General features: G+C 55.6%; 1 protein-coding gene across 6 annotated transcripts; it reads left to right on the top strand.

The window, feature by feature from the left end:
* The first annotated feature begins 947 nt into the window (after positions 1 to 947).
* Positions 948 to 17133, top strand: RIPOR1 (RHO family interacting cell polarization regulator 1). Of its 6 annotated transcripts, XM_068992554.1 has the most exons (25): positions 7768 to 7885; positions 8692 to 8818; positions 8919 to 9083; positions 9250 to 9328; positions 10048 to 10071; positions 10163 to 10216; positions 10367 to 10519; positions 10632 to 10695; positions 10784 to 10827; positions 10906 to 11031; positions 11425 to 11573; positions 11647 to 11776; positions 11852 to 12556; positions 12740 to 12905; positions 13064 to 13065; positions 13109 to 13609; positions 13694 to 13815; positions 14669 to 14801; positions 15064 to 15199; positions 15322 to 15483; positions 15740 to 15895; positions 16062 to 16258; positions 16347 to 16430; positions 16538 to 16628; positions 16768 to 17133. In XM_068992554.1, exons 1-25 carry the CDS (start codon positions 7867 to 7869, stop codon positions 16863 to 16865), a joined length of 3687 nt encoding a protein of 1228 aa, XP_068848655.1. In that variant the 5' UTR covers positions 7768 to 7866; the 3' UTR covers positions 16866 to 17133. The 6 variants fall into 6 exon arrangements, with proteins under 6 accessions (XP_068848654.1, XP_068848655.1, XP_068848652.1 ...); XM_068992550.1 differs by lacking the exon at positions 7768 to 7885 and having other exon boundaries at positions 8700 to 8818; positions 8931 to 9083; positions 13697 to 13815; XM_068992553.1 differs by lacking the exon at positions 7768 to 7885 and adding an exon at positions 948 to 1020 and having other exon boundaries at positions 8931 to 9083; positions 11852 to 13609.
* Positions 17134 to 25515: the final 8382 nt, after the last annotated feature.

Consider the following 25515-nt stretch of genomic DNA (forward strand, 5'->3'; position numbering starts at 1 on the left):
ACAGGTGGGAGAGCTTTCAGGGTTGGAGAAGACCAGTGTTATTTTACTGAGGGGAAGAGTGGGGGAGTGGAGCTGACCCTTTGAGTTCAGTGTGAGGTCAGCCATGAGCTCCACCTCAGCCCACTCCAGCGGGGAGAGCCAGCATTGTAGCCCCTTACTGAAAAGACTGGGTTCTGGCCCCCTTGGCCAGCAGGTACCCAGATCTTGGCAGGGTCCTCACCCATGCTCCCAGAGTGAGCCCGAGACTCCACAGATGCTGGTACTCAAGGAGTGGTGAACATGTGGCCTAGCTAAGAGGTCAGACTTACTAGCCAGATAGTGGCAGGAAGGGCAGCCTGCCCCCAGAGCAGGGAAACTGAGGCTGGCAGAGGGGCAGGGCTGAGCAGCAGTGTCCAGACCCAGAAGGTGTCTGTCTGATGAGCAGGCTTCAGGCCTTCCTGTTCTGCTCCCTGAAACTGGCCCTGATCCTTTCCTCCAGCCAACCCACCCTGCAGTGGCCGCTCCAGGACCTGTTTCAGATACAGGGGCCTGAAAGGTCCCTGGAGCCCACGGGATCTGTGAAGATACCAGGCAAGTCAGGCTCCCTGGTGCACTAGATTTGGAGGTCTGCGTAGGAAGGAATGTCTCCTTCCTGCCTTTGCTAATGGTTCTCCGAAAGCCGCCCAATTCCCGTGGATCCCGACCCCAAGCGCTGAGAACTCCCACCTCCTGCGTAACCTCCAGGATGCCTCTCATCTCCACCCTGCCCGGTCAAGCCGGTGGACGCCGCGGGCCACCCCCCTGCGGGGTTAGCGGAGAGGGCGGAGCGAGTCGCGGGCGCCTCCAGGGGTGCTAGAGCCTCCGGCGCGCAGGGGGTGGGGCCCAGCCGGCCAGGGGAGGAGCGGGGCGTCTCGGCGGCAGGCGGCGGAGCAGAGGGAGGGGCGGGCACCGGCGGCGGCGACAGCGGCAGCTGCGGCGCGACCTGACCCGGCAGCGACGAGTGCACGGAGAGAGCGAGGTCCGCTCAGCCAGCGCAGCCATGTGAGTGTCCCCGCCGTTTCCGGGGCCCGCGGCCCGGGCGAGGCTCGAGCGCGGCGGTTCTGGTGCCTCCCCCCGTCTTGGGAGTCCCGGATCCGCTGCCCCCGCTGCGGCCCTGTCCCGTGTCGCCCCATCCCCGGGACCCAGGCCCCACGGTGTCGTTCCTACCCTCCCCTCGGGCGCGGAACACGGCCACAAAGGCTGCCGCCTTGGGGCCTGCCGCACCCGGCGCTGCCGCCTCCCCTCCCACGGCCAGGCCCAGGCGGCCCGTGCCCTGGGGCTCTGGGGTGGGCCAGGCCTGAGGGTGGGCCCTAGGCATCAGCCTGGGTGCTGGCACAGACGCTCACCGGGAGCCCCGCTGCCCTCGCCTCGGGAGAAACTGAGCTGGGAATGGGGAGAGGGCCCCGAGGGGCGCAGGCCCGCCTATTGGATGAGCTAATCTCTCTGGCCCCACCGGCTGGACTAAGCCGCTTTGGGGCCCGACCCGAGGTAGCCAATCTGGCCTTGGACTGGACTCTTCGCCCAAATCTGGCGGAGGCTGGAGAGGATCGCCTGGCTCCGTGGGAGAACAGACCCTGTACCTGTAAATGAAAGGCTGGTGTGGGAACTCTGCAAGCAGCCAGGCCTGGGCACCCTGCAGAACCGGTTTGGGGAAGGGGCTGCTCACCAGGGCTAGGGGTCTGGGTAAGCCTGGCTTTAGCACCCTCTATTCTCCTCTCCCGGAGACCGGAGTCTGGCCTAAGAGATTGACTCATTTCAGCTAGTTCTGGGTAGCTTTCTAACACAAGTCCAGGTTGGCTGGCCAAGCACCTACTGTGTGCAGTCTAGTGTAACAATAAAGATGGATCTGTGGGGCTTGCCCCGGGCCTGTATTGCCCAATTGTCGGCACAGCCTTCTGAGGACGGCTAACAGACAATCTAGCAGATGCAGAAACTGGCCCAGAGAGGTTAAGTAATATTCTGAAGGTCACACAGCTGGTTTGGAGAGAAGTGGGAATTAGACCCAGATCTTAAGTACTGCCACTGTACCAACGACTTCCCTGGCATGGAGGGTAGAGATGGGGTTGGGGGAGAGATGAGAACTGGGGTGTGAGGTACAAAATAGTCCAGGGAGATAGGAGGCTCATTTCCCACTTTAGCCCGCCCTCCTTGTCCTGGGTCCTGTGGGGCAGCAGTTGCAGAGGGGTACCTGGAAATGGGTGGGGGTGAGGGGAGCACACAGGGCACTGGGCTGGGTCCTTCCTGGGTGGAAAAGCAGGCAAGGAGGACGTGGCTGAGTCACTGCGGGCCCCTCGCTGGCTGCAGCTCCGACTAGCGCCTCTGCTAGGCCCAGCCCGGGGGAGGCCACAAGTCTTCCAGTGCGCCGCTGTCCGGGGAATGTGACCAGCTGACCAGGGAGGGGGCCGGCAGGAAGTGAGGCCACCGGCCGCCTCCGCCCGGTTCCGGGGTGGGGGGTCCCAGGCCGCACCGCGGCCCCTCTCCCTCCCTGCTCCCGCAGCTGCGGCATGACGTCAGCAGCCGGGTTTGGGGCAGTTGCCATGGAGACAGGGGCAGGCTCGGGAGGGACCCCATTCTTCCTCGTAGCCTTCGCTGGCCCGGGTTATTTTTAGCGTCTGTTTACCTCTGTCCTGGGCGGCCCTGCGTTAGGGTGGGGCGGGCTGGGGGACTCCCGGGAAAGTGGCTGGCCTGGCATTCCTCTGAGCTAGGCAGACAGGTGGCAAGACCTCCTGCCCCACATAAGTGCAGCAGTTTCGGCCTGAAGAGGGGATTGAAGGCTGTGGGATCTGGGGCCACGCAGATGACCAGTGTTCCTTTCTTAGCTGCTCCAGCTGGCCATGCCACAGGACCCAACACCCTTGAGACCTGGGTTCTTTGCTATGTCCAGAACATACTTAAGGGCTGGCGAGTCCAGAGAGTCCCCTGACTGTTTATCAGCCAGCCCCTCCTCTAGCTGAGGTGGACCCTCTCTCTTAGCTCAAGGAGTTCAGCTTTTCTCCCTGCCCCTGGCAGAGGAGATCCTTCCTAGTTACTCCCTGGAATTTTCAGTTAGATTAATATTCTGATGGTCATTTGAACCCTCTGATAGCCATCTGGTCCCTGTGGCAGAAGCCCAGTCAGAGAAAGAAAATTGATGGGAAGGTCAGCCTCCTCTGAGTCCAGCCCACCCACTCAGTTCCAGGCTCCCAGGGATCCCCTACCATGCCCCGTCCTGGGGGGAGGGGCGTGGGGGGGAGGTGCTGAACTCCACTTGCTGATACAATCAGAAAGGAAGGAAGGGAAAAGGAAACTGACCATGAGGTAGGAGAGTTGGGGGGACAGAGACTGGAAATGTACCCCTGCAACAGCTCGGAGCATCCCAGTTCCATTTGCCTCCAGTGCAGTCTCAGCTCCTGCCTGGCTCCACTGCTTTGGTGCAGGGCACAGAGGACACCGCAGTGAGCAGAGCAGGCAGGCCTCAGCCCCCAGAGCTCACAGTCTGGTTAGAAGACAGACCCTAAAGGAGAACTGACAACAGAGTTATGTGACCTCAGGGATCAGAGAGAGGAAGCTGTGAGGTGCCTACAAGGGGGAACCAATTGAGGGCGGGCTTCCTGAAGGAAGAGGTAGTAGGGTAAAAGAAAAAAGAGAGGGAGCTGGTCAGGCTGAGAGTAGTGGGAAAGGGGTACAGGGTCAATGAGAGCTGCTGCTTGTAGGCCTGGAGAGAATTCATGGTAGCTGGAACAGGATGACCTTGGGGGAGCAGAGGACTGTGAGGGGAGGAGGAAGGCATGTGAGGGTAGGAACAGAGCCTGAAGGTCTTATGGGTCATGTTAGAGAGTCTGGACTTTATCCTTGGGGTAGGGGGATGCCCATGGATGTTTCACAAGTGTTCAAATAGAGGGATGTGAAAGATATAGAGTCCTGGCCCTACTACTTAACAGCTGGGTCATCTCGGGCAGATTAATAATTGTTAATAACAGCAGTTATTATTTGCTATGTGCTTACAGTGAGGTATTGTGTCCACCCCAACTTCCCTACCCCATATGCAATTCTCCCTTCCCCAAAAACTCCCAATAGAGGAAGTATCTCATTTCATCCTCTCCCTGAGAGATAGTTGTTATTATTACTGTTGTTATCCTCATTTAACAGATGGATATCTGCAGCCCAGAAAGGTTAGGAAATGTCTTTCCTGAAGTCACACAGCCAGTTAGCCTCAGGTTTCTCATCTGTGAAGTGGGGCTAATAGGACTCACCCCATAGGGTTGTTGCCAGAATTAAATGAGATGATGTTTATTAATGAAGTACAATGCCTGGCATAGAAAGCACTTGATAAAGGACAGTTTTTTGTAGTAGTAGTATTGGACAGTAGTATTGTCAGGTGACTGAAGTTTCAAGAGGGGTAATGCTGTTACTGAATGAAGAATAGATCATGGGACTTCCCTGGTGGTCCAGTGGCTAAGATGCCACGCTCCCAATGCAGGGGGCCCAGGTTCGATCCCTGGTCAGGGAACTAAGATCCCACAGGTCGCAACTAAAGATCCTGAGTGCCGCAGCTAAGACCCAGCGCAGCCAAATAAATAAACTGAAAAAAAACCCAAAAACAGATCATTGTGGGTTAGCATGGAGACAGGGAATCCATTAGGAAGCTGTTATAGGATTCCAGGTGAGAACCGGTGATGGCTTGAACTTGATTTCTAGCTGAGGGGGTGGATGTGACGGGACAGATGCCAGAGATGGCAGGAGTGGGTGACTGAGTAGATGTGTGGGTGGGTAACAGAGACTGAGGCATGCAGGATGATTCTTAGTTTCTGTCTTGAACAACTGGATACATAGACTATGGGCCTGTCATGGAGAGAGAAGGGAGAGTCAGGTTTGAGGAGCAAAGTGGTGACTTTAGCTTGGGGACTTCAAATTCAGCACATCCCTAGTAACCCACTCCAGTTTGTTACTCAGCTTTCGGGATGCATCAGGCAGGCAGCTGGATGAACAGGCCTGGTGCTCAGAAGAAGGGTTTGGGCAAGGAAGAGAGAAGGAAGCTGGGAACCTTTAGACAGCATTGAGCTGTGGGAGAGGTGCCCAGTCCATGAGTGGGGAGTAGGATGAGGACAATTCGGCGATGGGGAGAAAGACAGATCCCCTGTGGGAAAATAAGACAGGCAGGCAGAGGGAGAGGTAGAAAGCCAGGGGCGTGTTGCCTCTTGAAATCCAAAAAAGGAAAGGCTTGAGGAAGAGGAAAAGAACTGCCCAATGAAAAGCTTTGCTCAGATCAAGCAGGATAAGGACTAAACATTGAACACGCAATTCAGCAACAGGGAAGTCACTGGCAACCTTGTCATCCAGACCAGTTGGGAGTGCTGGGTACAGAAACTGGACAGGGTAGGAAGAGGAGTGGGTGGATGGGAAGAGGAGGTGGAGGTGGACACACCTCTTCAAGAAACTTGGCTCTGAAAGAGCAAAATAGGGTGAGGGGTGGGGTAGCTGAAAGAGACTGGGAGTCCACAAGAGGGGTCATTTCTTTTTATAGTTGATTTATTTAAAGTTAGCTTTGTATTGAAATAGAATATTCACATAGAAAGGCTACAGGCCCTAAGTGGACAGCTCACAATACATTTTCACAAAGGAACACGCCCATCTAGGATCAGGAAACAGAACCCAGATTAGGAAGCAGAACATAATCAGTGCCCTGTCAGCCCCCTGGGGCTCCCTTCCAGTCACTGCTCCCAAGGGCTAGTGTCGCTGCTATTAATAGTCACTGCTGTTGTGACTTCTGCCGCCGTAGGTTACCTGGTCTTGAACGTCATATCAGCTCATACGTATATCCTCTCTTGTGGTCTTGCTTCTTTCACTCAACATTATGTCTGTAGGATTCATCCCTGTTGTTGCATGTAGTTGTATATTGTTCATTCTTTTCATTGTATAGCACTCTATTATATCTACTGGTGGGCATTTTGGTATTTCCAGGGTGGTTTTCACCTTTTATGTGGGAATGACTGGAACTTGTTTGAGGTTTGTGGCGAAAGACTGAAACATCTTCCATGGGAAGGAAGAGGGATGGCTAGGGCCACACATGAGCATTTCCAGCATGGGAAACAAGAGCCTGGCTGAGGTCGAGACTTGCTCTTTTCCAGCCCAGCTGCTGTGTCAAGACCTCTGGTGGCTCCCGCTAGCCTGTGTGCAGGTGCAGAGAAGGCAGGGGGTTGGGTTGCCCAGGGTTGGTTTCTGTCAGGTAAGGAAGTAGCCCAGAGTGCCGGGGATATTGGTAGCAGGCGGGTAAGCTGGAGCGGTGGCTGCAGATCCAGGCTGGGGAGAAGGCTGTGCCGGGATTGTGGGAGGGAGGTGGCAGGGAGAAAGGAAGCAGAGGCAGGTTGTGAGCTTTGTGCAGGGCGACGTCTGTGCAATAACTGCTGCCTCTCCAGCGACTAGAATAAGATTGTTACTTAGTAAATAGTTGAATAAATGAGCTGAGAGCTTCAGGAGGTCTCAGGTAGAAGGCAGGTGAGGTGGGGGTGATGGAGAGACCCTGAAAGTTGTGGTCAGTGTGGTTCTGATTTAGGAAGGGGTGCATTCCAGAGCCAGGTGATGAGGCTGGGGTGTTCCCATGGAGGGTGGCTGCAGGGAGCAGAGAGTGGTGGGCAACCCACAGGAATGGATAGCTGCCAGAGTAGGGGGTCACAGCACTGTCTTCAAGGAGGGAGTGGGAGATAGCACTTCTCATACTAGGATCCTAGGACATGTTGCATCTGAATCTGTTTCCCGGGGTGGGGGTGAGGGTGTCTGGAAATGCAGATGCCTGGGCCCACCTCAGTCTTTTGTGGAGAAAATAAGCCCAGGACGGCTGAATGGAGCATCAGGGAGCAGGAGTGTTTACGGGGTGGGGGAGCACCTAGCCCCTCTGAGGGGATGAGATGCCCAGTGGACCCTGGGCATGGTGGCCTCTATCCAGGCAAGAGTTGGATAGGGATAGTCAATGGAGAGATACTGGGGGCAAGAAAGGGCCAATACCAAGGCGATTCACCCCATGCAAGCTGGGAGCCAGAGGATGGGGCCTCTGTTCTAGGAGGCAGTTTCTGCTGGAGAGAAGGCGCTGATCAGCAGTGGGACCTGATCTTCTCCCCATAGCCTTGGGGTGGAGGGAGTCCCCCAGACTCAGCGCCGCTTCTGTGGGTGGAGGGATGGGGTTGTGCACGGTGCTGTAGGACTCTCTGCACCCAGTTCCTTCTCTTCCTTCTGGGGGCAGCAGCACATTATGCGGGGTTGATCCTGGCGCCCACTTTAAGGTTTGCCCTTCTCAGCCTCAGGGCCACCTCATGCTCTGTGCCTCTCTGCCATCCTTCCGCACACTCCCTCCACTCAGAACCCGCAGCCCTTACTTCTGCTCTCTCAGAAGACCTCACACACTCAGAACCCCATCTCTCAGCCCTCTGTACTCAGCCTCTCTCAGCACCCTCCAACAGGCGCTCTATGAGCCCCCTGTGTTAACTACACTCAGTCAGCCCCCACCCCTCGTTGTCTTCACTCTGTTTATCCCTCCATATATACCGCCACGCTGACTCCCTTTACCCGCGCTCCACACCCAGCTGAGAGGATCCCCACCAGTGCCCAGCCTGAGGGGAACCCCGAGTCACCCCTCCCAGAGGCCAGGGGGGCCGAGGGCTCAGTGCCCCCCTGATCGGACTGGTCCCGCCCCATCCCGGCGGGCTGAGTCAGGCGGCAGGAACTGGGCGGGGGGCGGCGCCGGGAGGAGCTGAAGCCGGAGCCAGAGTCTGGGAGCGAGCACGGAGTCCAGCCGGGCCGGCACCGAGGGGCCCTGGGCCGGCGTGGACTCGGGGTGGGCCAGCGCGGGGGTTAGGGAACTGTCCCGGACCTACCATGAGCGCCAATAAGAGAGGTAGGACCCGGTCTGGGGCTGCGGAGGCTCCGGGGCTGTCCCAGGGGCGTGCGCGCCGAGTTCTGGGCGCCCGGGGCGCGGGGTTTGCCGGATCTGTGTGGGGCTTTGCCGAGGATCTCTTCCCTCTAAGGTCCGGGCGAAGGCTGCAGTTTGTGACTCAGTTTCCCGGTCAGAGTCTCAGGGAAGAGGAGGGGGCGGGGCCCTTCTCGGCACTGCCCCCCACCCTGGGAATCCCCGGGCTCTGGGCGTCTGGGGCGGGTGGCGGCTAGAGGGGAGCAGCTTCCGCGGGGCGGGCGGGTCTGGGGATCCCATCCTGCGCAGGCCGGGCCTGCCAGACCGCTCCGCTGGGCTCCAAGCATGCACCCCGCCCCGCCCCGTGACCTCCCGCGGCCTCTCGGGGTGAGGGCGTGGGAGCTCCTGGCCCCACTTGGGGGAGGAGGTCAGGGGCAGGGCTGGGGAGCCCGCCCCACGCTCGGGTAAACAGACGCTTCCGCACATTCTTTGCGTGCCCCTCCCCTTTCCTGCCCCTTCCCAGCCCAGGGAGGGTCCCAGCGCGACCCCCCTTCCTGCCCCGCGTGGCAGGCGGAGCCTGCACCTCTGCAGGAAATGGGGGCCGAGCCGAGGCCACGCTGAGTCCGAGACCGAGTCACCCGCGGCCGCCCTGTCATTAGGGCCCCGGCCAGTGCGTTTTGGACTGCCGGCGGCAAGCGGTGGTGTCCGGAGGGACTGAGAAACAGAGGCTGGGCTGCAGGGACAGGGCTTCAAGGGCCTCACTGGCGCTGGACACCCGCCCTCGCCACCCACAGGGAGCCCCGCGCGGACTCATTCCATGATGTCCCTGTCGGTGCGGCCGCAGCGCCGCCTGCTCAGCGCCCGGGTCAGTAGGAGCCAGTCCTTCGCAGGCGTCCTCGGAAGCCAGGAGCGGGGGCCCAGGTACGCAGTAGAGGGGGGCTGACCGGGTCCAGAGGCTGACCGGGTTGGAGTGTGCTAGTGAGGGTGTGGGGGAGAACTTCTTGCCTCTTTCTGAGTGCAGTCTCTTCTTCAGGAGCTTCCCAGCCTTCAGTCCCCCGGGGCCCCCTCGGAAGCCCCCGGCGCTCTCCCGAGTGTCCAAGATGTTTTCAGTGGCGCACCCTGCCCCCAAGGTCCCGCAGCCTGAGCGCCTTGACCTGGTGTACACTGCGCTCAAGCGAGGCCTGACGTAAGCAGTGTCCTCCCAACCCCTTGTCCCAGGATCCCTCTCTAAGGCCTCTATCCTTCCTGCTACTGGGAACCTTCCCCAGCTTCACTCCCTCTCCTCACTGCCCCTTCCTTGGGCAGATAGAGACTGGAGAAGTAAGAGAACTCTGTGGTCACCGTTTACCCAGGGCCTATTTGGAAGTGCACCAGCAGGAGCAGGAGAAACTCCAAGGACAGATAAGGGAGTCCAAGAGGAATTCCCGCCTGGTGAGTGAAGAGTTGACATCCTATATGTCCTGGATTAATGCTCTTTGCTCTTGTGGTATTGGGGGGCGGGGCAGGGGCAGTGCTGGCTAACATCAGGGGTGTTTTCTGGGGTGACTCAGTCCAGGTGTGACTAGAAAAGGGGTATCAGGCAAAACTGATAGGAGGTTTCTCTCTAATGCCTTCCCAGGCTGCGTGCACTTTCTCCCTGTGACCCAGTGCCTGCCCCCTGGGAACTTCCAATGGGGTGGGTCAAACCCCGCTGACACGGACAGCAGGAGATTATGTTGAGATTAGGTTTTGGTGGTCCTCAGCGAGAGCTGTGGTTTTTTCCGGGGAAGAGTTCAGGGCTTTGCGGAGAAAGAACCATTTCTGCTGGGTCTAACAGGAGTTCCCTGTTAGGGGGAACCAAGCATGAGGAGGCGCAGAGCTCTTGTCCTGGGGATGGTTGCAATGGCAATGGGCCAGGGGAGGGAGCTCACAGAAGAGGCAGGGGGAAGAGTACTGGAGTGGTCCTGGAGACCAGATCTCTGACACCAGCAGAGACCAGGCACATGAGAAGGTAGGCCAGTCCCTGCTTTGATTGGAATGGCTGCAGACTGTGGTGTGAGGAGAAAGCCTGGGAGGGAAAGGCGCTGGATGGTCTGGCCAAGCCGGTGCCCCTGCTGGAGTTCTTCTCCTACCTCCTAATGTGCACCCCCCGCCCCAACCTCTCCCTGCAGGGCTTCCTGTATGACCTGGACAAGGTGAGTGTATAGAGAATGGTGTTGGAAGAGGTTGACTCAGAGGTAGGTAAAGAGCCCTGGGCCTCAGGCTTCTAACACACCTTTCCCCCAGCAAGTCAAGTCCATTGAACGCTTCCTGCGGCGGCTGGAGTTCCATGCCAGCAAGGTACTAGTGCGGCATACCTGTGTGTGCTTGCAGCCTGGGGTGGGGGGGTGCCACAGGGAGAATGGGTGATGGTAGGCCCTGGGGAGGCCCTGGGGAGCAACCCCAGCAGTGAGTCTCAGCCCCCCTCTGCCACCCAACTCCTCTGCCCAGATTGATGAACTGTATGAGTCATACTGCGTGCAGCGGCGTCTCCGGGATGGCGCCTACAACATGGTCCGTGCCTACAGCACTGGCTCCCCGGGGAGCCGCGAAGCCCGGGACAGCCTGGCTGAGGCTACTCGAGGGCATCGCGAGTACACAGAGGTGAGGGATGTGTGCCCCTGAGGCCGAGGCACAGGGTACAGTAGGCTTAGTGAGAGGGGACTGGCTTTTGACCTCTTCCTGTCGTTCCCCCTGCCCCCATCTCTCTGTCCAGAGCATGTGTCTGCTGGAGAGTGAGCTGGAAGCACAGCTGGGCGAGTTCCACCTCCGGATGAAAGGTACCAAGCAGTGAGGTGTCGGCCGGTGGGGGGAAGTGTGTGCCTGAGACCCCTCGACCCAGCTCATCTCCTTCTCCCCCACTCCCAGGGCTGGCCGGCTTCGCCAGGCTGTGTGTTGGTGACCAGTATGAGGTAGAAGGATGGGAAGGGAGGGGCTGGGGTGGCAGGGTCGCAACATGGAAGTCTGCTTCATTCTTCTTCTTCCCCTAGATCTATATGAAATATGGGCGTCAGCGCTGGAAACTACGGGGCCGCATAGAGAGTAGTGGAAAGCAAGTGTGGGACAGCGAGGAAACCGTCTTTCTGCCTCTGCTCACGGAATTCCTGTCCATCAAGGTGATGTCTCTGCCCAGGACCATAGGATACCAAGATGCTGTAACTCTGACCTGTGAACCCCTTTGGACCTTCATGACCTTGAGACCCTTAATGCCTGTGACCCCCACCTGGTTCCTTGTCCCTGTGAATGTGTGACCCCCTTGACCTTCATGACCCTGTGATTTCCCCATGATGTTCTGACCTGGTGAATATTTGCCCCCAGAACTCCCATGAGGCTGTGACTCCATGACCATAGTGACTACAGATTTGGACCTCTGTGATCCCCATGCTCCCAGAATGCTTCAAGCCTGCATGGCCCCATGACTCTGTGACTGTGCAGGTTCAGACCTCTGATCCCCCACAATCTCATGATCCCTACACCCTTGTGACCCCACCATGCATTCTTGGCTACAGGTGACAGAACTGAAGGGCCTGGCCAACCATGTGGTTGTAGGAAGCGTTTCCTGTGAGACCAAGGACCTGTTCGCTGCCTTGCCCCAGGTTGTAGCAGTGGACATTAATGACCTCGGCACCATCAAGCTCAGCTTGGAAGTGACATGGAGGTTGGTAGGGGTGAGGGACTTGGAGACAGGGCTGGGGTTTGTGGCATCTGCTAACAGATTCTTTCCTCTCCAGTCCCTTTGACAAGGACGACCAGCCCTCAGCTGCTTCTACTGTCAACAAGTCCTCTACAGTCACCAAGCGCTTCTCCACCTATAGCCAGAGCCCACCAGACACACCCTCGCTTCGGGAACAGGCCTTTTATGTGAGTCACATCCCAGGTTCAGCACCACCTTCCCCAAGAAGAGGTGGTCCTGAAATGACCTTTCCTCTCTCCCAGAATATGCTGAGGCGGCAAGAGGAGCTGGAGAATGGGACAGCATGGTCCCTGTCATCTGAATCTTCTGATGACTCATCCAGCCCACAGCTCTCAGGCACTGCCCGCCACTCCTCAGCCCCCAGGCCCCTGGTACAGCAGCCTGAGCCTCTGCCCATCCAAGTTGCCTTCCGTAGGGCTGAGACCTCCACTTCTGGGCCCATGGATGAGGAGGGGGCTGTAGCCCCAGCCCTGGCCAATGGGCATGCCCCCTACAGCCGGACTCTGAGCCATATCAGTGAGGCCAGTGTGGACGCTGCCCTGGCTGAGGCTTCAGTGGAGGCTGCAGACCTAGAAAGTCTAGTCCGGGGACCTAGCCCACCTGCGTGCCCAGATCCCACCCATGGGGAGCACCCTGCTCCTGTCCCTCCTGCCCTGGATGCTGGCTGTTCTGCCACAAGCCCCACTCTCAGTACAACAGGCCCTGCCCCATCTGCTCACCTAGGCTCGGCTAACAAGACCATAAATTCTAGCTCTCCTGAATTGCCCACCCAGACCACTACAGGCTCCACCTCTAGTGCCATAAGCCCTACCCATAGTGCTCCAAGCCTCACTCACTCTACCACAGCTTCTACCCACAAGACCGTGGTCTCTGTCCTCGCTGCCACAGGTCCTACCCCCAGTACCACAGGGCCAGTCCAGACCACCACAAGTCCCACCCACAAACCAGTGCTTTCTCCCCTGACTCCTGCAGCTCCTACCCCCAATACTACAGACCCAGTCCAGACCACCGCAAGCCTCAGCCACACTGTCACAAACTTGACACACACTGTCACAAGCGCTACCAACAAGCCCATGGTCTCTACTCTCATTACCGCAGTCCCTACAGCCAGTGCCACAGGTCCAGTGCAGACTACCACTAGCCCCACCCACACCACCACTAGCCCCACCCACACCACCACAAGCCCCACCCACACCACCACAAGCCCCACCCACACCACCACAAGCCCCACCCATACCACCACAAGCCCAGCCCACACTACTGCAAGCCCCACCCACACCACCACAAGCCCCACCCGTACTACTGCAAGCCCCACCTATACCACCACAGGCCCTACCCACACTACTGCCAGCCCCACCTACACCACCACAGGGCCTACCCACACTACTGCAAGCCCCACCTACACCACCACAGGCCCCACCCACACTACTGCAACCGCTACTCCCAAAGCCAAGATGTCAACTAACACCACTACAGCCAATGCTAAGGACCCAGTCCAGACCACCAGTAGTCCCACTCATTCTGTCACAAGCCCCACTCTTATAACTGTAAGCCCCTCCACTTTTCTAGACTTTGCCAAGCTCTCCAGCCCCTCTGCAAATACAGACCCTTCCCACCTAGGCACTGACCTCCTGTCTGGTAGTTACCTAGCCTCCACTCCTTGCACTCAGGCAGACCCCATATCCCCCAGCACCTCCCATCCAAGTCCTGCTTGTTCCAGTTGGGAGCACCTCACAAGCCCTTCCCCAGACCCCCCAGAAGCCATCTGTCAGAGCCCAAGTCTCCTTCCCTCACCCCTAGCCCCTGTGCCCCAGCATCCAGACCCTAAAGTGGCCAGTGCTGCTCCTGCCCCAGTTACAGGGGCAGCTGGAGGGGCTGGGGACAGGAGGCTGGAAGAGGCTCTGGGGGCCCTGATGGCTGCCCTGGATGACTATCGTGGCCAGTTTCCCGAGCTGCAGGGTCTGGAGCAGGAGGTGACCCGGCTGGAGAGTCTGCTTATGGTGAGGAGGGCCAGACTGGGCTGCGGTGGTACAGGGAGGGCAGCCAGGCAGGGGCAGCAGCTCTGACGCCCTTCAAAACCCCAGCAGAGACAAGGCCTGACTCGGAGCCGGGCCTCCAGTCTCAGCATCACTGTGGAGCATGCCCTAGAGAGCTTCAGCTTCCTCAATGAGGATGAAGATGAAGACAATGACAGTCCTGGGGACAGGTGAGAAGGGTGAGGGGAGGGGTAAGAGGGGAGGTGAGTACCGGGTGAAGGAGAGAGGTGAGAAAGGGGAACAGGTGAGGTGAGGCCAGGTGGACCACGTAGAGAGAGCAGCAAGACGAGAGGTGGGCAGGAGGAGCGGGGTTGCTGGTGGGAGCCTCCATGTTCACCCCACCCGTGTCCTTGGTGCCCATGTTTTCAACCCCATCTGTATCCCCAGTGCTTCTGGCCACTTTGCTCCTCATCCCTGCAGTGTCTGCCTCCCCTGTCGGTCCCTGTCAGCTCCTGAGTCTCCAGCTCCTCCTCTCTTCCTTGGCCTCACCTTGAACCCACGCTATGAACGAGCCTTTTCTGTGCCTCCCTGTGCATCTTGGGTCCCTCAGCATCAACCTCCTCTGTCTGGATCCCGATCTGCCCAGAGACCCGGGCCCCTTGGCTCTCTGTCCTGGAGTGGCTTTTGCCAACTCGCAGTTGAAGATCTTGCACAGCCCCTCCTCTCTCTGATGCTGCCCAGGTTACAACCCGGTGCCCGGCGCCCCTTGGGCCACAACCTCTCGCAGTCCACTGTGCATAGGCCATCCCGCCTGCAGCCCTACTCCCGCCCGTCCTGGCCCCAGCGGTGCTGGCGGTCGTAGCTGGAGGTGGCCCTGGGCAGATGGGCTCTGGGCAGACCCCTGCTACCACTTGTTGGTCCCAGCCCTTTCCTTCTTCTGGAAGTCTTCCGTGAACTTGCCCATTGTCTGTTCATGTGTCACCTGTTCTGTTCTGGGATGGCGGGGGGGAGCTTAATAAAAATTTATTGGTGACCAGATGATGATGTCTGCTCCTGGGGCGGTTGACCCCATCTTTCTCTCAGGCCCCCAAACAGCCTAGCACCTGGGGCTGAGGACAGCCTCGACTCGCCCAGTGCCCGACCCCTCAGCACAGAGTGTCCAGCTCTGGATGCTGCCTTGGTTCAGCACCTGTATCACTGCAGCCGCCTCCTGCTGGTGAGGCTATTGGTGTTCTCCCCACCCTCCCCTGGCAGCCGCTTCCCCCAGGGAGCCCTGCACCTCATTCCTGGCCCTTCACCCCTCCTCTGAGTTCCACTCCCCAATGTCCCAGGGCCTGGCTCTTGCTGAATGGAACACCTCCCACACTCTGGCTCCCCCAAGCCTCTCCCGATGCATGCTGGGACTTGCAGTCCCCGGTCTCCATCCTCTCTAAGCTCTACCTTGAGGTCTGAGCTACTTGGCCACCCCTGTTCTCCAGAAACTGGGCACATTTGGGCCCCTGCGCTGCCAGGAGGCATGGGCCCTGGAGCGGCTACTGCGGGAGGCCCGAGTGCTCGAAGCAGTATGTGAGCTCAGCAGGCGATGGGAAATGCCTGCCACCTCTGCCCAGGAAGGTAAAGGCTGTGTGGGCCCTGGCGCGTGTGTCCCGGAGCTCCTGCCTTGCCCTGCCCCACCTGCACACCTGTCTCACCACCTGCCTGCTCTGTTGCTGACAGTTTCCTGTATCTCCTCACAGTGGTGCAGTTCTCGGCCTCTCGGCCCGGCTTCCTGACCTTCTGGGACCAATGCACAGAGGGACTCAGCCCTTTCATCTGCCCTGTGGAGCGGGTGCTCCTCACCTTCTGCAATCAGTACAGCGCCCGTCTCTCCCTGCGCCAGACAGGCTTAGCCGAGGCCGGTGAGTGGGCTGCTGGCCTGCCCCTTCTACCCTCCTTCCTCAGATCCCCAGTGATGGGACCTTAGGGAAAGCCAGGTCAGCCCACACAGACATGCTGAGTTGAGCACTGGGAAGAAATAGTAAAGGCACATGCCTCAGCACAAAAGGGCCCAGGTTGGACAGGGACTTCCCGGATGTGCACCAGGGATGAGGCACCCTTCCCTCTAATGACCCAGGTCCCTCCACTCCCTGAGACCTGCAACCCTGCCTCCCACAGTGTGCGTCAAGTTCCTGGAGGATGCCCTGGGCCAGAAGCTGCCCCAGAGCCAGGCAGGCCCTGGAGAGCAGCTCACCGTCTTCCAGTTCTGGAGTTACGTCGAAGCCTTGGACTGCTCCTCCATGGAGGCCTATGTAACTGAGACAGCTGAGGAGGGTGAGGCAGTGGCCCTGGTCACAAAGTGGCCTGGCCCTGTGGGTGGGTCTGAAGGTGTAGATTCAGGACACGAGGGTACAAAAGACCCTACCCTCGGAGGCTCTTTGCCCTGCCACCTTGTTCCAACTGACACCCCCTCCCCTACTGCCCAACTTCCTTCTTTCAGTGTTACTGGTGCGGAATCTGAACTCGGATGACCAGGCTATTGTGCTGAAGGCCCTGAGGTTGGCACCTGAGGGGCGGCTCCAAAGGGATGGGCTCCGGGCCCTCAGCTCTCTGCTTGTCCATGGGAACAACAAGGTCATGGCTGCTGTCAGCACTCAGCTCCGGAGCCTTTCACTGGGCCCTGCCTTCAGGGAAAGGGTGAGAGTTGGGCAGGCCTCCCTGGAGGGTAGAGGCTGGGGTCCCAGGCTGAGTCCCAGGCTGAGTTTACCCTCCCAACCCTACCCAGGCCCTGCTGTGCTTCCTGGACCAGCTGGAGGATGAGGATGTGCAGACCAGAGTGGCCGGCTGCCTGGCTCTGGGCTGCATCAAGGTGACCCCTGCCGATCTTCCCACCCTCTGTTTCCCCTCCCAGCTCCCCGAGCCCTGGGTCCTGAGCCTGCTCCCCTGGGCCCACCACAGTGCTCTCTCCCCTGGTAGGCTCCAGAAGGCATTGAGCCCTTGGTGTACCTCTGCCAGACGGACACAGAAGCCGTTAGGGAAGCAGCTCGGCAGAGCCTGCAGCAGTGTGGTGAGGCTGGGGATCAGGAGGCATGGTTCTAGTTGAGTTCTAGGACATTTGGCTGCTGGGAGTAGGGGTGAGATGGGGTCAGGGTGGGAGGGAAGGGTGGAGCTAGGACCACTCCTGACCCCATCCTTATCCATTCCAGGAGAAGAGGGACAGTCTGCCCACCGAAGGCTGGAGGAGTCACTGGATGCCCTGCCCCGCATCTTTGGGCCCGGCAGCATGGCCAGCACAGCATTCTAAACTCCCCACCCAGTGGCCCCCAGTGCCCCTTCCCCGCACCTTCAGGGCTTACCAGGCACTGGCAGGGAGGATGAGGGCTGGCTCCAGGCATCCTTCCCTCACAGATTCCTATCAATGAAAATCTAATATATTCTCCTGTTGTCCTTGGGGTTGGTGGAGTCAGTGCCACAGTCAAGTGCCTCCCAGCCTTGGCTCAGCACACTTGCCATAGATCGGTGTCCTGGGCCTGGCCGTCCTGCCTCTGCCCTGCCCTTGGTTTTGTATTTTATTTACAGAGTTTTACAGAAAATAAAAAAAAAAAGCAGAAATGCCTTTCCTACATAGCCTGGACTGGTGCACTTCTAACCTCCTGCTCCAGCATCTTCTGGCTGTGGCCCTGACACTAGTGTGTCCACACTCCAACTGTGACAGTACCATGTGCTTTTTTTGCCCTGAAAATCCAGATGGAAGAAGCTCAGAGGTTGGAAATGGGCTTGGAAAAGAGGGCAGAGGAAGAGGGTGGTGGAGTGTTGCCGAGGAGGCCCGGCCTGCAGGTGGGTGTACCCTGGGCCTGGAAGCTATAGGACTAGTCTGGAGCTAAACTCTGGAGCTGGCCTAGAGAAGGCCCAAAGGGTGCCAGTCCTGGGAATGGCTCCCTAGCAGCAGCTGGCTTGGCTGGGAGGCAAAGAGGAAGCAGGCAGGAACAGAAGGTGTGGTGGTGGCTGGAGCTTCTGGCCACCAGGGGGCAGCAGAACCCCATCAGGGAATGCCAGGCTTCTGGGTCTTTACTTCAGCAAAGGCAGCTTCCTACAGAAGGGGCTGTGACCAAGGAGGTGAGTGGGTTGAGAGGAGGTTCTTGCAGAGGGGAGAGCTGGAGCTGGGGAGGCAGGTGACGTGGGTGGCTGCCCTATGACTCTCTTAACAGTAAGTCCCTCCTATCTCTGAGCCACCTCCCCTCTGTAATAACAAACCTGACTAAACCTTGTGACCTTGCCACAGCTGGCAGACTTGTGCTGCTCCAGGGAGAGGGCTCACGTGAGTTTATTAACCCCAGAAAGTTTAACGAGTTGAGTGGGAGGGACCTGAGGGTAGGGTGGGACTGCAGGATGGCAGGTCTGTTCTTAGGAGGGCCGGAGGGAAGCCCACACTCGAGGCTGGAGAAACAGGTCTTGCACCTTCCCCGTCCTGCCAGAGCTTTCAGTGGCGACAGCACAGGGGAGGGCCTTCCCCGGTCCCTGAACCCACTCTGGCGTCCCCGTAGCACAGCAGCGTGACACCCTGGGGACAGTCTGTGTGCTTGCACTCAGGAAGAGCCAATGAGGTGCCAACAGTACCCCCCCTCCCGAAGGGGTGACCCAGATCCCCAGAGAGCTCTGCCCCCGTGTTTTAGAGCTGTGTATGAAGAGGTTTGGCTGGGCCTTTAACCACCTGCTGGGGAAGCCAAGCTGAGGAGAAAAAAAACGGTAACAGGAAGGAGCACAGGAAACACCTGTGTGTGGATGCAGGCGGCCCATTCCCGTTGGGTGGGTGTGGGCGCGGGGGTGGGGGCAGGCCGACCGCCCTCAGCACATGGGCTGTGTGTTCCCTCTGTGACTGTGAAGGGCGGTACGGGAGAGATGATCAGCTCAGTTTTGGGGGGATGATCGGCCGCGGTGGTAGGGGAAGGCAAACAACTGATAGAGACCGAGCCAGCACCCAAAGCTGGCCACAGCCTGGGCTTGCTGTAAGGGCCCCTGAAGCAGGGTTGCAGGCCCAGAACCACCCCTAGAGTCCCTTAGGCCTGCAGCCCCACAAGAGCCCCACTGGGAGGACAGGACTGTCCACTGACATCCACAGCATGGCCTGTGTGGTGGGGAAAGAGGAAGTGAACATAGGCCTAGCAGGTCCTGGGAAAGTGCAGCGGGGTGACTGGACCAGCAGTAGCTCATGGCTCAACCCACAGGAGAGGACAGGGCCTGGGCAAGAAATGGAGGGTGGAAAAACACCCCTGCCAGGGGTCAACAGGTCACTGGAAATTTGAGTGGCCCTACATCTCTGCTTTCCTACTCTGGGAAGGGATAGGGTACCTAACTCTGTCCTCTACAAGGAGAGCCCTGAATCCTGAGCCTCATATTCAGTTCTAGGTTGAGGGTGGATTGGAAGGTCAGGATGAGTAGGAGCTAGAATTAGGGTGCTGTGAGGTGCAGCGGAAGCACTGTCAAGGCCGAGACAGAGAGAGCCTCGGGCCTTTGCCCCATCGAGCCTACCCAGTTCAGAGCAGTGGATCAACCCCAGAACAGCCACCCAACCCCTCTCCATCAATTACTTAAAGTCAGGCTGTATGGCCTCCTATGCTCAGGCCCACGTCTATGAGGTGGCAGGGAATGGGGGGCGGGCAGGGGAAGCCCTTGTCTGCCCTTCTGCACACCCTGCCCTCCCCCAGCACACGCAAACCCTCACAGGTGCTCCCATAGGTCTTCGCACAAGGCAAAGCTGCTCCCAGCACACCTCCTCCTCTGCTGTCACACAGGTTCGGAGAGGCTCTCACTCTGGCAACTCTGGGCAGTTTTGAGCCTGCTACCTCCGGTGACGGGAGGCTGATGACACCACCAGGAGTCAGATGCACCAGAGCAGGGAAAGTCTGTGCCCAGATGTCCTGTGGAGCCTGTGGCAGCCTCTGTGAGGGGACAGAAGGAAGTGGGCCTCCAAGGTCTGTGACACCCTGAGAAACGCCCCACCAATCAAGTCCATCTAGGCTGCAGCCATGCCCTGGCCACTATTGCTGGGGCTCTCCCCGCTGTGAAAAAAGGGACCAGGCTGAGGTAGTCCAGCATACAGTTTATTGGGTAGGGGGGCACTGGATCCCCCCACCCCACCTCCTTTCCTTTTGCCCTCTTCCAACCTTACCTTTCCTCCAGTCTCTGCTCTCCTTCCTCATGTATTCAGAGCTGCAGAGAACCAAAAAAAGAAGAAAGAAAAAAACATGGTAAAGGCAAAGAGGCAGATGGGTTGGCATGTGGGAAGAGAACTGCTTCTTAGTCTTGCCCACAGAGTGGGGGTGCCTTCCTTGTGTGCTTCTGCCTAGTGTGTGGGTACAATTTGCTGAACCCTGGACATATGACATGTTCCCCCCACCCCTGGCATCTCTGGAGGACCCTATTTAGGCCATCTCTCGGCCATGGACAGAAGGCTGTTGGCCTGGCTGCTGGACCTGGCTCTCCTGGCCCGACGTAATACAGAGGGTGAGCTTGGGAAGGACTCCCAGACCTAAATGAACTGCTACGGAAAAACATCTATCATTTGGGAAATAAGACTGTCATTGACCTGCAGGAAGAGGCCTCTTGTTTCAGAAGGCTGCAATGGGGTGATGGTCATAGTTTGAGTTTGATATCAATGGTCAAGTCTCATTTTCCTCTGAAGACACCCAGAGCATATTGGATCTGCCAAAGGTATTGACTTGGAGAAGCTGAATAAGCAACCGAATTGCCATGTTAACACTGACATTTCTAGCTGTTTCCTCTGAATCTCTCTACAGCTTTCTCTTCCTCCTCCTCCTCCTCCTCCTCCTCCTCCTCCTCCTCCTCAAGCATCCTCTTACTAACATCACTCCACAGCATTCCATTCTAGGCCCCTTGCTCCTCTCTTTTGAAACACACTCCTTGAAGCACCTTATCCATTTCTCTGGCTTCCATCTATATGCTGAGACTGTATGCCTCATGGCTGTAATTCACATGGCTCTCTCCTCATCTCCTGACCCTCATATCCAACTGCTGACTGGACACCTTTTGAAAAGCATGCTCAAAATCAAACATCTCAAAACCTGCTTCTCCTCTCAGACTCTTGGGGTTACCATCTACCCAGTTTATTGGTACTCAAGCCACACAACTGGGCCTCACCCTTGATTCTTGCCCCTGTGTCCTCATCCGAACCATCACAATCTTTGCAATTAAATACCCTAAATATTGCTAAGTTCTGTTTCTCTTCATCCCCATTGGAACCACTGTTTCCAGACACATTGACCTCTCTCCTAAACACTAAAACTGCCCCCTCACAGGCTCCCTGACTCTGGTCTTGCCCTTCTTCCATCCAGTCTCCAAAGTGCAAAGTGATTTCTAAAAACAGACCCATCACTACAGTCTGTTTCTCTTAGGGAAAATTCCAGCCCCCTCAACCTGGCTCACAAAGGCTTTTACGTGGGTTCCTCTCTCCAGTCCCACTTCTGCCACCTAACTTCTCAGTCTGCATGGGACCTCACTGAACCATCCTTGGGGCTTACTTGCCTCTGTGGTACACTCCTCATCTTCCCTTGCTAATGCCTGGTTACCTGATAGGCTTCAACCTGAACATCACAGATTTCCTCAGGAAGCTTCCCTTCCACTGTTCTCCTATCATGCTGCTGCTGCTGCTGCTAAGTTGCTTCAGTCGTGCCCGACTTTTAGCGACCCCAATGGACGGCAGCCCACCAGGCTCCTCCATCCATGGGATTTTCCAGGCAAGAGTACTGGAGTGGGGTGCCATTGCCTTCTCCGGTGCTCCTATCATAGAAGTATGCGTTTCCCCTAGTACAGTTTTAGGGGAATCACACCCCATTGCAATCACTTGTTTATACCTCCAATATATACATCTGTAAGTATTTGCTGACTAATCAGCTAGGTAACGCATACCACCCAAGTCTGGGAAAGACGATTGCTGCCTTCCTTGTAGAGCTTGGTCCAAGTTTTTTGTTTTGTTTTTAAACAGCTTTAAGATTTAGTCTGCATGCCATACAATTCATCCGTTTAAAATGTACAATTCAGTAGTGGCTTTTAGTGTATTTAGGGTTGTACAATCATCACCAAATCAATTTTAGAGATTTCATCAACCTCAAAAGAAACTCAGCACTCCTTAAGTATCATTCCCAGGACCTCTGCATCCCCTTCCCTTTCCTGCCCCCCAGCCCTCAAGGCAACCACTAACCTACTGAAACCACAGATTCTATAGATTTGCCTATTCTGGGTCTTTCTTCTTCTTCTTTTTTTTTTTTGGCTGAATCACCTGGCATATGGGATCTTAGTTCCCTAATTAGGGATTGAACCCGCGTCCCCAACAGTGGAAGTGGGAATCTTAGCCACTGGGAGGTCCCTGGATATTTCTTATAAATGAAATCAGGTTAGGTCTTTCCAACCTACTCAGTTCTAAGATTCACTTGAGAACTTCCCTGGAGATTCAAATTCAGAGACCAAGGAATCTTTATTTTAAATACGTGCTCCAGGCAATTCTCTGTTTAAGCAGGCTGCATCTGCCTTTACTGTTCCCACCAACTAAGGCCAAATATATAGTAAGTGGTCAAGAAATAGCTTTTGATGCATATCTCTAAAACTTAACACAATCTGAAAACATTGTGAATATGAAAGAACAGTATACGTTTAGTGCAGAAAAAGTCTGGATTAAAAAAAACTCCTCAGAGTCCCCTATGAAACGTAACTCCTTAGAATGCACTTTTACCACGGGGTTCTCAAATAAGGAATGGAATGGAAGCCTGAGCAGAGAGAACTGAGGTCAGATGAGTAGAGGAGGCAAACTGAATCCACAGGGGCCAGAGGGGGCAGTTAGAAAGGGGCTTGTGGAGTGGCTGAGGAGTTGGGATTTACTCCTAGAACACTGGGGACTCATGCATGGACTTGAAGCGGGGGAATTTTGTGATCCCGTCTGTGGTTTGGAAAGGTCGCTTTGTGTTGAGAGAGGAGCCAGGGAGCAGTGAGGAGCCTGATGCTGTGGTCAGAATAAGCCTGATGCTAAGCCAGATAGGGATAGAGAGGAGGTTAGAGTGAAGGGTTCAGAAGGTAGAACGGACGGGATTTGGAGACTGATGGGATGTGGGAGATGAATGAAGCTTAGGTTTCTGGCCGCTGTGGTGGATGGATTGGGGGTATCTTTCACTGTAAAGGGGGAGCCCTAGCGAAGCAAATGAGGAGGAGAGTGACAAGGCTCCTAAGGGTAGCCTGGGAGCCATCCAGGAGAAGTGTCCAGAAAGAAGCTAGACGTGTAGATCTGGGCAAGAAGAGAAGTATGTAGGCTAGAGGGAGAAGTTTGAGAGTCATCCTTGCTTCACTGTGAAGTCTCGTATGACCACAGTGATATCCGGTGACCAATCTGTTCCTCCCACACCTGCTACCCATACCCTCCTTTTACTTGCTTCTCCATCCTTAACTTTCACCTACTAATACTCATGAGGGTTTAGTGTCTCCAGATTAATACAAGACAAAACATGAGGCCTTTGAAGGCTAGGGGCATCATCTCTCTCCAGTAGCACCTTGAACATAGACCGGGGCAGTTGATTCAGGACTTGCATGCACACATGCTCAGTTGTTTCATCGTTTCTGACTCGTTGTGACCCCATGGACTTCCAGGCTCCTGAGTCTGATGACCATGGTCTTTAATTAATTAATAGGGCTCCTGAGCCACCTGGGAAGCCCTATTCAAGGTTTACTTACAGATTAGTAAATCGTGATTCCAAATAGCTCTTCTATTTACTAAGAGCCTGAAATTTCCACCATTAAAGCCCTCCCTTTGGGTTAAGGCACTGTCCGACTTGCATGGAGGGGACGAAACCTTTTTACCTCTAAACAAATCACATAAAAATCAGAGGGGAGAAAATGAGGGAGCAGAGAGGTCCAGAGCTCACCTGATAGACCTCCCTTCCTTTTCCCCCTCCCAAGCAGTCCCTGAGCTAAAGCATCAAGTACAGAGGATCCCTATAAAAATGGAAATGTTACCTAACAGAGTGAGGAGCGCAGAGTGGCCAGTCAAAGAACAGGAAGAGAGAGGGTGGGGCTGGAAGATCTGAGTACTCATTCTGGTTTTGTCAACAAGTTACTGGATGACTCTGAGCAAGTCACTTCACTTCTAGAGTTAAGGACAAAACTGTGGCTGGCTCTTCAAAAAGAACTGTGAACATCAATTAAGAGGGCAGGCATGAAGGTGTTTTTTAAAATGAAAGTGAACAGATGAGGTGGATTATTTAAGGGTGATCAATGCATATCTGAAAAATGCAGGTAAGAGCACAGAGAACAAAAGTAACCTACTGCTTAAACGTGAGATGTAGGCCCAGGCAAAATCCTTTAGACTGTAGAGAGCAGTAGTTTGAGCTGGGAGGGATCTGAAGAAAGCAGATATCAATAAGGAAACAAATTCCTGTGGTCTGGGTAGGAGATGATATAGAAGGGCAGGTCTTTAAAATTTAGGAAAAAGTGGTTGGCCTTGGCAGTTGAGATTGAAAACTTTCCAAATATCTTAGAAGATTTAGTATCACTCACTACACCCTCATCCAAAAGAATGGGAAGACTTACTGTCCCCCTAACACTCTTGTACCCTTTTATGCCTTTGATTATGGCTCTTCACCTTGCCTTGTTAATGCCTTCTGAGCTTTTGTGTGCCTGTGTGCTTAGTCACGTCTGACTCTGCGACCCCATGGACTGTAGCCTGCCAGACTCCTCTGTCCATGGGATTCTCCAGGCAAGAATACTGGAGTAGGTTACCATTTCCTCCTCCAGGGGATCTTCCCGACCCAGGGATCAAACCCACGTCTCCTGCATTGGAAAGGTGGATTCTTTACCACTGAGCCATAGGGGAAGCCCTTCAGATCCTATTAACACCAAGCTGAAATGAGATACCCCTGGGAAATGATTTGCTCCTTTATGAGTCCATTTCTTCCCATTATCACAGTTATGCATTAATGTGTCTTGGTTTTGTTTTCTAAACTTTAAGAGCGGGAAACACATCTTGGGTCATCTTTGTATCCCCAGTGCCTAGAAAGGGAGCTGAAGACAGCAGTATTCTGTAAATCTTTGCTGCACTGGATTATACCTCACACACATCCTCAGTAGACACAGCGCAATGGAGTGCTCAGGTGTATCTTTATGTCTCACCCTGCAAAGTGGGCAGGAAGTCTTGCCCATTGTTCCTCAGAAAATCAGCACATCTCTCCACAGTTCATTGAGACTCTTGCTTAATGAGTTCCCAAAAAACAAATGATCACGATTATCGCAAGCTTTACCTGAGGGCAACAGTGGGAGCTAAGGAAGACTTGGAAATAGAATTGTTCTTCTAAGAATAATAGACAAAATACACTTTCCTCAGAAAGAATGGCTTCCAGGCCAAGGAAAGCCTAGTCAGTAAGTAATTCAATTAATTAATCCTATTAATTAATTAAAGACCATGGCCATCAGAAGGCAGATTTGGGAGTGAGGGTAAGTTAATAAGCATAGAAATTAAAAAAAATTATAGTTTACATTTATTGTATGATTATCAGTGCCTCAAACTATGCCTAAAGTTTTATTTGGATTGTCTCATTCAGTCCTTACCACTTTGTGAAGAAGTGTTATAGAGAAGAAACCTGCAGTTGAGTTGTTACTAATTCACCCAAGATCACACAGCTAATAAGAAACCAAGACAAGATTCAAATGCCAGACAATATGACTCCAGCATATTAAGCATTTACATTATATAAATTAACTGCTTACCAAAGCTTCCTGGTAATATGGCTTCCCAGGAGGCTCTCCTACAGGGAGAGAACATACCTTTTGCCGGCATGTGAGCACCAGTCCACCTCTCAGTTAGTAAAATGTCACTTGGCTTATGCATCAAGCTCCTGTGAACCTGATGAGTCTCTAAGGAAGGAATCCACTCTGGAGGCTGAGGGCCAGGTCTTAGA

This window comes from Capricornis sumatraensis, chromosome 20 (genome assembly GCF_032405125.1).
Source record: "Capricornis sumatraensis isolate serow.1 chromosome 20, serow.2, whole genome shotgun sequence".
Classification (NCBI taxonomy): Eukaryota; Metazoa; Chordata; class Mammalia; order Artiodactyla; family Bovidae; genus Capricornis; species Capricornis sumatraensis.